The 14090-nt window shown below is 40.5% G+C and overlaps 1 protein-coding gene across 1 annotated transcript; it reads right to left on the bottom strand.

Annotated features, from left to right (window-relative positions):
• Window positions 1-9168, bottom strand: LOC139455849 (uncharacterized protein 5-like). The gene is made up of 4 exons (XM_071237395.1): window positions 9112-9168; window positions 4012-4102; window positions 2185-2373; window positions 1-461 (listed from the first exon to the last, which is right to left on the bottom strand). The coding sequence occupies exons 1-4, from the start codon at window positions 9166-9168 to the stop codon at window positions 1-3; spliced, it is 798 nt and encodes a 265-aa protein (XP_071093496.1).
• Between the last annotated feature and the right edge of the window lie 4922 nt (window positions 9169-14090).

The raw sequence follows: 14090 nt of genomic DNA, 5'->3' as shown, positions 1-14090 counted from the left end.
CTACTGCTCTCGGAATAGCCACAAAGCACGGTTCCTTATGTAGGCGCTAACACTAACGTGATTAATCACAATGGGACTACTTGGAACCCATTCCATAAAAGTCTGGTGTCCAACAATTTGTCCCTTGCCTACAGAGATGACGTCTTTCTTCCAACTGAGCCAAAATGGCCTATACTCATGGCAGGATAGTATGGACGGTTCTTTGGTAGAATCCATTAGTGGACACAAGAAGCAACGACGAATACAGGACAAAGTGTTTATCCATCCTCCGACAACAATCTCATAGGCATCAGTGTCGATTGTGTTGGGACGAGTGTGTAGGGCAATGTTGGCGTCGTTACAGGTCTTTACCAGAAACACAATGGACGAAGTACCACCGGTTATCTTCCTTAACCTACTCGCTGGTATCTGTTGGAAGGTGTAGGTGTTGCGAAATGGACTGTAGACTTTAACATAGGGTCCTGGAAAAGGAAGACAAAAACCATAAACTGCTTATAAGTATACATTGTTCAGATTGCTGCCCCATTGTCTCGGACGATATACGATGCAGTCGACACGTCAGCCGTTTCTATTATCTTCATCAATGCGTTCCTAAATCAAATACTACTGATTGAATAATTGGGAATCATCTCCAGAACTGAAAAGCCTTACAAAAGTCATACTGAAAGTGTGTAAAAATGTGGTGTCATCCCTGGATTTCTGTAATCTATTCATACATATGTCGTCGCTATGTCGCTTTAACGCCAAATGGAATCTGTTTCGACAGATAATGGAGGATTATTCTCATGTAGATATTTGGAGAAAACGAACTTTTCTACTTACAGATTAGCCTTGCCCAATTATGATTTGTGTATTATATAACACTAACACTGTAGCCCCCAATCCACTAATCAAACTCCCAGGATCTCCTTTTTAAGAGTCTAAGCCTGTTGCCTTAGGACAGTGACTGGGCTCCATTGAACTGAACGCGTAGTCAGACGGTGTTAGAATTCTCGAAGGCTACAGTTATATAACAGCAAACATATCCTTAATTGGATCTGGGTTTTGAATAAAACAAATAGACTACATAACGTTTCTGTCTGAAGATAAATTGTTCTTGTCAAAATTAACATCAGCTGTCTACCTGAAGACTAACATACCCAATTAAGGTAAAAAATGTATGGTACATATATTCCACATGATTTCACTGCCGCCTATGGGCTAAAAACGACAATCTAGGTCCGCAATCTAACAGTGAAAAGAGTTTACATATTGCAGCCGTAAATTGGAAGATTTTTGTGTTCCTTGAGATAATGCCAAATTCTAATGTGATTGATTATGTCCCATTTGTGGGGAAGTTTAAGTGCAAAGTATAGAGCAATTGTTCCAGCGACGTACAAGCATGACACTGCACAACTATTTCTATTGTATGTATTTTGAAATAATAACGTTAACCACCCGAAAAGAAGGTTGCCAAATATCAAGATGTCCGCAGTTTGCCACAATCTTTATCGATTTCTGACATAGATATTCATAGAATTATCTGACATTCGATACCATGCTGAGACATACTCCTTACATTTCAGATTGTTCATTTCAGAAAACTGCATACAGAAAACGATCACAAAGACTTGTATTTACGTGACTCGCCATGTCTAATATGTCAGGACCGCCTCCATGGTCTAATGGTAGAGCCTCTGCATGCGCAATCATATGTCCACATTGAATATCCATGGTTATTGTGTAAACTAAAACAATTATATTTTACTATAGTTCCTTTCTCTATTATGATATATCAGTGTTACACGAGAAGAGAGTGTAATATATACATCATGGTGAATTGATTTCATATTTACTGGGCAAAATTGTGCCAGTTTTGAGATTGTGAAGCTGGGAGCATGCAAATGTACACAGCCAATCTGACGACTCAGTTGTCCGTGCCATCACTTTGCCTGTTGAAGTTGCATGGGAGGCAGAGTTATGTCCCATTTTGTCGTGAGCCACCGGCATGTCATGTGAACAAAATGCTAGCAAATGAAGGGAAATAAATGAGTACATATCTGTTGTAATTGTAACTGTCATGTCATTCAAGGGTATGGGATGAGTTGGGTTTTCCCCATTCTCTGTCAAACATTACACATGTACTTCTAGGGGTATGCTATAGAATCGGTATGTGAACGAGGGTAAGTTAAGTAAAGGATATACCAGAGCAGTTAATCGAAGGTGTCGACCAACTGCCGTTCTTCATGCAAGTGTTGTTGACACTGAGGACGTCTCGAGGCACATCCAGGTAGTCGCTATGGCAGGTACAAGACCGAGTTCCCCCGATCAGTTTGGATTCGTAAGTGCAGGTTGCGTTCGGAACATCTGCTTCAGAACATACATAGACACCAACTGAGGAGAAGAACATAAACATATCTGATTGCCTATTAATACATAATATGATGTCGTTTGTAAAAACGATAACGGGTGTATCGAAATAAGATCAGTTATTGGCAGGACCAAACCCGAACGCGCTGGTTTCACTGTGTTAAACATCGAAGAACACGTGTCACTTCCGGGTTTGCTTGCTCATCAAGCTTTCAAGCCATGTTATAACTGAAATACTGTGCAAAGGGTCATGTAGTTCATGAAGTAATTTTTGTTTTAAGTGTGGCCTCTTTTCATATGGCCAATATCTCTTTGACAAACATTATGTTTCCTGCACAGATATCATGATTGCTGCACAAGAAAAATCACATTCACACATGCAAACTATTGTCTGATAAATTAATCATAATGATATTTCCAGAGAAATTCCATCGTAAGTTTGACTAAAATATTTATTAAATAAACGATCCTTTCAAGGTCCGTGGTTATGTAAGTTTGTAACATGATGTATTTGACATATAAATAATTAAGATATTGAACTTTCGAGACGATATGGAAACGAGCACATCTACAAGGGATAGATTTTCTCAAGAATAAATGTCTCTGAGAAGAAACTGGAATGTTTTCATCAACATCTTTTCATTTCTGTATTTTGTTTCTTCCTATCTCTTGTTGGTGGAGACACGTTTAATCAAAATATATGCTGCAATAATATCCTTCAATAAACAACAATCTATACATTGAGACATGATGACATGAAATCAGCCAGGGAATGCATTTGAAACATCCAATCCTCTAACGACAAGCATGGGATACTGGGGAACTACAATGTATTCTACTCTGACGAGCATGGGATGCTAGGGACTACAATGTATTCTACCCCGGCAAACATGGGATGCTTGGGACCTACAATGTATTCTACTCTGACGAGCATGGGATACTGGGGACCTACAATGTATTCTACTCTGACGAGCATGGACTACAATGTATTCTACTCTGACGAGCATGGGATACTGGAGACCTACAATGTATTCTACTCTGACAAGCATGGGATACTAGGGACCTACAATGTAGTCTACTCTGAAGAGCATGGGATACTGGAGACCTACAATGTATTCTACTCTGACGAGCATGGGATACTGGAGACCTACAATGTATTCTACTCTGACAAGCATGGGATGCTGGGGACTACAATGTAGTCTACTCTGAAGAGCATGGACTACTATGTATTCTACTCTGACGAGCATGGGATGCTCAGAACTACAATGTATTCTACTCTGATGAGCATTGGATACTGGAGACCTACAATGTATTCTACTCTGACAAGCATGGGATACTGGGGACTACAATGTATTCTACTCTGACGAGCATGGGATGCTGGAGACCGACAATGTATTTTACCCGACAGGAATGTCGTAAGAGGAGATCAGGCTCAGTGACTTGGTTTATTGCATGTTATCGCATCTCAATATCGATGCTCATAATGCCAGTCATTGGATTGTCTGGTCCGGACCTGTACCTGTCGCCATCACATACCTGCAATATGGTTCAGTGCAGAGTTAGACAACAAACAAAGAAGCAAAACTTTATATTCTTAACTGATACCATTGTAAATAAACGGTGGTGCTGAAACTTGGTTTAGGTTATTGAATAAGTGCTTACCCTCCGTACACATTGCCGCTTTTGTCACACGATGCACACTACATCGCCTTCCAGGGGGACAGGCGTGATCTGCACATGGGCCCATCAGTTCCTTTTGACAAGATATAGAAGTTGTTTTAGAAAAACAATCTCTGGGATCGCATCGACAATATTCAGGATCAAACATTTCCTAAATGATTTAGCAATTATTTAATGTATTGGTTTGTGATGGGTACTAGTTGATAGGGATTCATAAACTCATACTCACGATATATTTGGAATTGTACAATGGACTGCTATCAGCAGAATATTCTTATAAATATTAAAACGTTTTCGTCGCTTTTCGTACGTGAAAGCACGGAATCGGTTGAAAGTAACACGATTTAAAAAGTCGTTGACCACTGATTGGCATCAAGATGACTGCTAACAATAGACGTTTCAGAATGGAGTGGATTCGGCGTTAATGCATCATTGGCACTAAAGAAGGCCGAAGTTGAGTTTGGAGCAAATGGAGTTTGGGTCTACAATGCACCATATCAGTGCAGAGCGGTGGCACAGTTCGGACCTGGCAGCAACTACAACAGATCGATCTCGCCTGTCAATCATGCTCATGCGTCAGTTTAAGCCAACCAAAAGGCCGGGCCCGCTTTGCAGAATTGCCAGATTTATTTCTGGGGTCAAACGATGCCTGTGAACCTATGTGCCACCGGCTCGCGCAATTCATACACCCTATATCCATTACGCATCGCTGGGATTAGATGCTTAACTTTCCCAAAACCCAAGCTGTCGAGACCAATGTGTCCGTTAGGCATCACAACAAGGTGATGACTGACTTACATTTAACGTCGCATCGGCATTATTTCAGCCATATAGCGACGAGGCCAAGTTAATATATTTACAATTTGGGCCCATCAGTTCCTTTTGACAAGATATATAAGTTGTTTTAGAAAATCTCTGGGATCGCATCAACAATATTATGATCAAACATTTCCGGAGCACCTGTAGAATATAGAACCACAACTTCTCGTGAGGACGATCTCTGCCGTAGGTCACGTGTCAAAAACAAGCATCAGTTTTTGAGAGAATCCGTCGAACGCGAACTTGTTAGCCCGACAGCTAACCGACTGAGCTACGCCCACACTGTTAAACTAAGTGCAAATTTACCTTGTCATGCCTTTACGGAACTGAACAAAAAGGGTCGAATAGGTGACGGACACTTACGACGGTTACGGGTAGGCATGGTGGCTCGTGCCTTTAGTCCGCGGACACTTACGAGTGATCCCGATGCCATTTGGAACATTCGTCCCATTCCGCAATCTACAAGATTGTGAGGTGTGGTGAGGAATGTGCCGATATGGCAATAACTGAAAATGGCTCCTGGCGTCTGAAGTCGAACTCGCGCGTACGCATTAATGACATGGAATTTAATCATTCGTCGGGTGATTTTTGTGACAGAAAAGTGTGGTAGGGAACACTGTAAGGATAATGTGGATAATTGTAAGGAACGAGGGAGGCATAAGCATGGCTAGTGACGACACAAGGGTGAGTTCGCTTTTGAATCAGTACTGAATCTATGTAGCGTGGCCTAAATATTCGACACTGAATCATTTCATCCTCTTTCTCGACGTTTTTGTGTGAAGAATATTAGGAGCAGCTATAGAATCCATTATAGCCACTAAACGGGTACCTAACCCTAATGATCCGAAAGAGGTGATTGATCGTAAAGGAGATCCAAGGGCTGAGGATAGAGTAACCTACCCTAACACCGGCGACATTAGGATGTGTTCAGCACCAATATAATATTACTTAATAAACTGCATTCCTGTGCATAAAAAAAATAAAACAATGAATCGAAAAATATCATATATACATATTATTTCCCATTTCCCATTCCCATTTATCGGTGCCCGTCCGATGTAAACGGAATCGTGCCGTGCCCATCCGGTCACCGGCCGATGCCCAGATGAACACCGCCCGTTTCCTGCTCTCTATATAAGGAGCCCGCTCAGTGCCCGGCCGATCATAGTTCGTGTTCGACGACTGTATTACATTTATAAATTTGTGGAGTCTGAAACTTCGGAGATGAAGAGTGGAAAGGCAAAGGAAGCTTTGAGCTCAAGCGTAGTGCATACGGAGCCAGGCCAGTGTATGTGAAGGAACAGGCTTCCTGAAGACATTCTAAGGGTACTGTCACGTGTGTGAAAAGTCTGTGGTACTGTATTCTAAAGGTAGGCCACAGTTCCTAAATGATTTAGCAATTGTTTACTTTGTATTGGGTTGTGATGGGTACTAGTTGATAGGGATTCATAATGCTCATGATATATTTGGAATCGTACAATGGACTTATGAAATGTCTTATGAACATCAAAAGGCTTTCGTTGCTTTTCGTATGTAAAAGCACGCAATCGGTTGAAAGTTACAGGATTAATAAATCGCTGACCATTGATTTTATCATGATGACTGCTAACCACCGACGTTAAGAATGGAGAGGATCGGCGTCATTGCACGATTGTCACTAAAGATGGCCGAAGTTGAGTTCGGAGGAAATTGGTGCAAACATGCATCATAGCAGTGGACGATGGTGGCACGGTTCGGAGCTGACACCAAATACACCAGATCGATCTCGCCTGATAATCATGCGCATGTGTCAGTTTAAGCCAATCGAAAGGCCGGGTCCGCTTTGTGGATTTGCCAGATTTACTTCTGGGGTTAAATGTTGCTTGTCAACCTATGTGCCACCTGTTCCTGCCATTCTGACTCGCGATATCTGTTTTTACAAATTCCTTGTAACTCTTTGCCATACTCTGGACAGGAATTACCATTGGTACCTGCTCAAATTAAATTCTTTATAGAAAATTATTGTTGACCGATGAAAATGAGTTTCACATTCACTTGTAGATTTGTTTTGCTGGAGACATAATGTATCTATGACATTTTCATTACTGTTTTTCAACTTTCGATGAGACATTACCAAATTTGAAAGCATATTTTGGATGACAATCAGTCAGAATGAACTGATCTGAATCTGTATAGATGTTTGTTTGTTGATTAAAGGAAATGTTAATATCTAAAGAATAGCAGGTGTCAGACTACCTTCCAGATACCCAAATATAACATAATAGTTTATGTCATGATTCATTTATCATTAAAACAAACTGTAACTAGCCATTGTAGCAGAGAGGGGAAATAATTTACTGCTTTGTTTTATTAAGAATACTTCAAATGATATTCAATTGCAATAAACTATCTCTGTTTAAATTTCACCGGATATAAAACGCAGGCAATGTGGTAACTGTCGACGATCTGTTAATAGATTTCAAATGAATTCAAACTTGCCCATGGGCTTGTGTGTATTTCAAGAACATTATGATGGAAAGAAAAACATAAAATTAAACAACCCTGCCAACGCATTAACCAAAAAATATTGACTTTTCCTCGTCTGGCCTGACATGCGTTGCTCGAGGTACTGCACTTTTGACTTTAAGCAATCATGACTTCGTCACTGACTGATACACATAAACCACATTTTCAACAAACCATATACAATGTAACAGCTAATTTAAGAAATAACTCAGACCAAGCCATCCTTTCTTTAGATTTTGTGACAAATGACTATGTTCCATAATATCTCAAACCCGATTTATTGCTCACGTTCACGAGTTTCGCTGGGTGTGACACCAAGTGGATTAGCAAGAGTGGTTGTCCCCCACTTTCGTCAAATACGAAGAAGAATTATCGGCCGGAGCTGGATCGGTTTCAGGTGACACCTGACTTGGTGGTCTAGTAGCATGGGGAGTATAATTTCGAACGGGATTTCGCCCACAAGACACACGTCGTGTTTCAATGAATGTTTTAATGAACATTGGGGTACTGTTTTGAGCCAAACCAAGTTAAAACATCATTCTGTTGGATGATCTTGGATGTCGTGAGAGCTTCACAATCTGGAAGGGTGTCTGCTGATTGAAAAGGATACAGTCAGGATCCTCATTTAGAACAGTCCCGCTCATCGTCGGGCAAATACCGCACTATCGTATCTTTGAGGTTACATAGCAAACAAGTCAAGATCACGGATTTCCAGTCACTTGATACACTGTTGAGTACATATTCAAGTGAGCTACAGCTACACTATTATATATACCATTGCTGGGAATATTTTCACATAGATCTTCAGAAGAATTTCAACAGTAACAGTATTTGAATTGGGCGAAAATAGTTAAATACGTGGGTAGATGAAGGTCAAATACTGTATTTTTGTAAAAGATCAAACTTTCCACAAAACGCATAGTACCGAATTCCACACACAACTTACTTTCATTAGGATACTTGCAGAAATGGCTGAACAATGACAATTTGTTTGAAGCACCATTTGCTGGTATGACTCTTGCCAATAGAAGCGCAATAGACTATTTTCCATAATCATAAGCAATCTCTACTAAAAGCAGAGCCCATTATACGAATCCGAGTTTAAAGATTTCGAGACAACGACAGACGTACAGACTTGACATGAGCTCAGCTGACTTTCAGTTAGGTGAGCTAAGAAGAGCTGAATCGCATATGAGGTTCAATCTCTATTGTTGTTATGCTTAATGGTTAATTGACCACGTTTGTGTCGGGGGGGGGGGGGGGGGGGGGGGGAGACTTCAACCAAAGTCGGAGAAGACGTCAAACGTTAACAGACGAACAGGCGAAAGACATGGCACACCTTGTCAGAAGCTCATTGGACCTTCGCTCCAGATGAACACACAAAAGAGAACTGTTCTCACGTTTCAGTAATGGAACAACTGATGGAATAAAAAGAGTTAATATGCCTAATCACTGATTCGTCAAAGTAATGTTATTTTCTCCGAAGCTATGGTCATTTGGAACTTGAATTATCTATTTTCTTGACACAAATTTTGTAAAAAGATCTATTAACGCCACTGTCAATACTATTAAAACTACAGAAAGAAAGCGACACCAAGAATGTGCTTCTCACATGCGACCAACATGTATGAGGGAAATCGAAACCAGGCTTTCGGCCGGACTAGCTTTCACATTAACCACAAGGCTCCCAGGTCGTTCTATATTATGTATGGTAAATAAAACTACTTGAATCATTATGACAGAAGTATAAACATTTACCTTTGGCCACTGAGAAATATCACTATGTTTCCACCCCGGTTTTTCCACAAGGTCCATTGGTGCTGAATTACTGTCTTTCTTGTGCAGATGGCACAAATAAAGGGTAGGTTCGAATCCGAAGGACGAACAATCGGAATGAGACAGACATTCCACTGCACAGTCACGTTCGACAAAAACCCTTTCTTCAATGACGCCATAAAGGTTGTTTTCCAAATAACGGTTATCTGTTGTCATGTCTGCTTCGTTGATGCAAACTAAATGACCGGCTCGGATAAACATTACTGTCATGAGCAACATCGTAAGAGCCATATTCCACGAGCAGAGAAAATGAGTGCAATAAATCTCTGTGACGAGAGCTGCTTTGACTTTACTACTCAGACTAAGTTTACATTGTTCAATATCGATTTGACATTCCTGGCGTTGATTATGAACTATTTATTTCCTTGCCTTGACTTTTCTTAACGTCACGAGTGCCACGGGTGGGTAGGATACCTATTGTTTCCTGCAGCTTTCGTAAAAGGGCACGGGGGCACGGGTGGCACAGTCGTCTAAGGCGCCGCGAATCGCTGTGCAGAGTTGCGTCCCTTGGGCACGCCAGAAACCTATGTATTGTGGGTTCGAATACCGGTTCGCCCCGATTATGTTTCTAGGTTTGTCAGCACCAAACCAGCACTCGTGGGTTTCACCGAAGTGGTAAACGTCTGAAACCTGTATCTCTTCGGGCTTTCCTCCCACAGTAAGCTGACACCCCGTGATATAACTGGAATACTGTTAAAAGCGGCGTTAATTCAAACTCACTCACTCATCGTAAAAAGGCAGGGCAAACTACGTTACAAAAAGGGCACTTCAGCTTTGAAAAGGCAATCATGAAGAGCAACCTCCACGTTGTGAGTGATGAGTAATGCTAGTTGCTCATCCCCCGTACCTGGAAAACACAAGCAGTTAAATTCAGGGTATCAGGACCAATTTTGATAAATTACACTTATTTATTAATACAAGAATATAAGCTGTCAGCCATCTGTCTCCAAGAGACATACCTTAAACATTCAGAGACACTTGACCTAAGACAGTACAACTGTAATAATTTGTTTTCTCCTCCGGGCAATAAGGCGAATGGAACTATTTTAGTCAGACAGAACGTCATTCATAGTGCTGATCATTTAAATACTAATCTTCAGACTGTTGCTATCCGCCTTACATGAAACATTCACTTTGTGCTCTTTATATACTCAACAACAAAAGTACCCGTGACACCAATATTTTAGTGTATTTTTCAAACAAGTAAAGTTTGGTTTTCAATATTGTAGTACAAGTATGGAATCAAGTCCTTTGTGCGACGCCTGGTCCATTCCATTAGACGAAGATGTGTTGCTTGCATCGCAACCAGAGGTGGACACACACGCTACTGATTTGTAAATTGACATTTTGGCATGTTCATGTTATTTTTTATGAAATCACGCATCTTCAGTATGGCCAATTAAACCATTTGAACGCTGACAGGAGTCTTTTATCTGTTGCAAACCGAAATTGTTTCAGATTTGGTAAAAAACATAACTTTGCATTAAATCTTATTCAATGTCACAGGAACTTTTGTTGTTCAGTATACATACCACCTTCATCACCTCAAATTCTGATCTCTAGAATCTATATGATCAGCTCGGTCAGCCCTGCATCATCATGGGCGATTTAAATGGGAATAATTTCTAAAACAAAATAAGCGCACTTTTAGATATGTTTGATCACATATGGACGTCAGGTAATTTTCCACCTTCATTGCATAATGCCATTGTAGTCCTCATACCAAAACCTTGACGGGATCATGCAGATACCTCAAATTACCGCCCGGTATCTTTTACCAGTTGCGTTTGCAAAACCACGGAATGAAAGGTTAATAAGAGGTTAGTTTGGTGTCTTGACACCAGCAATGTTCTTGAAAATATTCAATGTGGTTTCTGGAAAAACAGAAGCAAACTTGATCATTCAGTACGGTTACAATCCTTTGTTATTGTCAAGATCACAGTGTATATATTTCTCTGAAGTTGGTTTGATTGTATGTGTTAGAGTGTGGTTTGACTGTTTGTAAGCTGTGAGCATTAGAGGTGTTTTGTAAGATTGCTTGGGTCAGGAGTGAACCTCTTTTGTTGTATGAGCTGTGTGATTGAATGGGTATTTAAAAAGACTTGTCAACTGAAATTCAGTGCAGTCAACGAGAATTCTAACCTTGGTTAGACGGTTTTGGTGCGTTATCCCAATCTTGTGGCGTAAGTTACATTTTATTTGAATATTGTTTATGCTTATATTCTTGTAGCTTGATAATGTATGTATTATCTATATAGTTTATATATATATGTAATAATAGAAAAGTAAACAATGTAGGAACATGTCTTTTCATAGTGAATTACGTCAATACATATGTTGAGATCTTGATTTGGCAGTCGTCGTTGTGTTGAAAACAACCACAATAATAATATCATCATGTACATTTACATTTGGTTATTCTAAGTTGTACTTGCTCAATGTATGTTGAATAACTCTATGCTTTTTTAGTTATACTGAGTATTGTACAGGCTTGATGTATGTTGAATAACCGTGTATAGTTATTCTGAGCATGCTCCACTGTTCATTTGTATGGTGAATAACTATGTGTGTACCGTTCGGGGTATGTAATACTCGATGTAAGGTGAATGGTCACTTGTATATAAACTTACGTGTAAACGTTTGTTGTATAGTGTCCCGGGACCCAGAGGGGCACCTGTATGAAGTATGAGGAGGCAGGGACAGTCATTTTATGAAGCCTGACCCCAGGACGACAGATGGCCAAGTACACAAGGGTGTTTACATCTAGATAGGAGCCCTGTGTGAGGCTCCACACAATGTTCAGTGCATAATGCAATCACGTGGAAGGAGGCGTGGCAAATGACTTTGTACATATTGTGTACATAATGAGAGAATATTAATTGTTGACATGCATGTATTGAAGTGTTAGAAGAATTAATGCCTTAAAGATGTTAATGTATTGAGATGTTGATGTTGAGATGTATTAATGTGTTCTGATATTGATGTATTGATGGATTGATGTTCTGTCATTGATGCGATGATATATTTATGTACTAGTCGAGATTTAGAGATAGATTATTAGTGCAAAATTAGAGTATGTGTAAGTAGGTGAAAACTGTGATGGATGTGAAGTGTATGTGAAGAGTGTGAAGAGTGTGAAGAGTGTGAAGGGTGATAGTGGAAGGTAGCTGAATGGGTGTGAGTGCGTTGGATACATCATTACCAACATAATTCTTATTTAATAAATATATTCTTAATCCATATTTGGGTTGTGTTATTACTCCGTGTTGTGACAGTTATAAATGCTATAGTAAATAAAGAACACATATTATCAATTTTCTTTGATCTGGAGAAAGCATACTACACTCCCTAAAAGCTTGACATTATAAAGGATTTGCATGTTTTTGACTTGAGAGGTTGTTTACCGCATCTTATATCACAATTTTTTACAAGAAATTTCAAGACCGAGTGGGTACAACCCTGTTCGACCATTAACATCAGGATCACAGTGTGTCCCACAAGGCAGTATTTTTTCGTTCACTTTATTTAATAAAAAAACTGCCCTGTGGGAGACCCGTGACGATCCGGGTTAGAATAGGTCTTCAGCAACATATGCTTGTCGTAAGAGGCGACTAACGGGATCGGGTGGTCAGGCTCGCTGAGTTGGTTGATGCATATCATCGTATCCCAATCAAGTGGATCGATGCTCATGATGTCAATCACTGGAGTGTCTGGTCCCGACTCGATTATTTACAGACCGCCGTCTTGTAGCTGGAATATTACTGAGTGCGGCGTTAAACAACAAACAAACAAACTGTGGGCAGGAACGAAATCCCAGAAACGCAGGAATCAAGTTTGACGAGCACAGTCATTCATCCAGCTACTCCTGCGACCAGTCTTGCTTGACTTCACCTGAGTTTTAATGTTCACATGACTTTGTTCTTCCTTTTGTTAATAAACCAAGCTTACAGAATGTTGCTCTGTTGTACTCCGACTTCAACTTTCGTCATGAATAAGTTGATGAACACTGGCTCTCCGTTCAAGAGCAACATACACAGCTTTTACACAAGGTTGACTGTCAAAAGACCTAACTAAATATAGGCCAGTGTAGATGAAAGGATGTTCGAAATTAATAAATTCAAGTACTGCGTTACCTTGACATAATACAAATATCTGTTTAACTTTATGCGAAGAGAAGACAGATTTTAGAATCTCATTCGTGTGGCCAAAGAAGCACAAGTAAGTGTAAGATCCTTATGGAAAGTGAGTGAGTGAGTGGGTATGGCTTTACGCCGCTTTTAGCAATATTCCAGCAATATCACGGCGGGGGACACCAGAAATGGGCTTCACACGTTGTACCCATGTCGGGAATCGAACCCGGGTCTTCGGCGTGACGAGCGAACGCTTTAACCACTAGGCTACCCGACCGCCCCCCTTATGGAAAGAGATGTTTTGATCCATGTTGTACTCAAAATTACACGATAATCAAGAACATAATCACAGTTACCTATACCTTTGTGTGTGTCTGGCTGAAAGTGTGTCTATGAGTGTCTGTGTGTGAGTAAGCGTGTGTTGATGGTCTTCCGCCGCACTCAGCAATATGGACAGCTTGTAAATAAACGAATCTGGACTACACAATTTAGTGATTGATATTAGGAGCAACGGCCAACGCCATCAACTACGGCTCCGAGCCTGATCACCAGATCCATTGAGTCGCTTCTTCGTCGCTGGGGACCAATTCTAACCCGGAATCCACCTCCCCTTTTTTTCAAAAGACGAAACAACACTAGGTCTGCTTCTGCTGGTCCCATATGACCCGACCCGTGAAGATTCCGGGGTAGAATAGGTCTTCAGCAACCCATGCTTGCCGTAGAAGGTGACTATGCTTGTCGTAAAAGGCGACTAACGGGATCGGGTGGTCA

The sequence above is a fragment of the Haliotis cracherodii genome, unplaced genomic scaffold (assembly GCF_022045235.1).
Source record: "Haliotis cracherodii isolate W230 unplaced genomic scaffold, xgHalCrac1.p SCAF_11, whole genome shotgun sequence".
NCBI classification, from domain to species: Eukaryota; Metazoa; Mollusca; class Gastropoda; order Lepetellida; family Haliotidae; genus Haliotis; species Haliotis cracherodii.
Note: the sequence above shows the minus strand (reverse complement) of the source record. Positions and strands in the feature narration are given on the sequence as shown.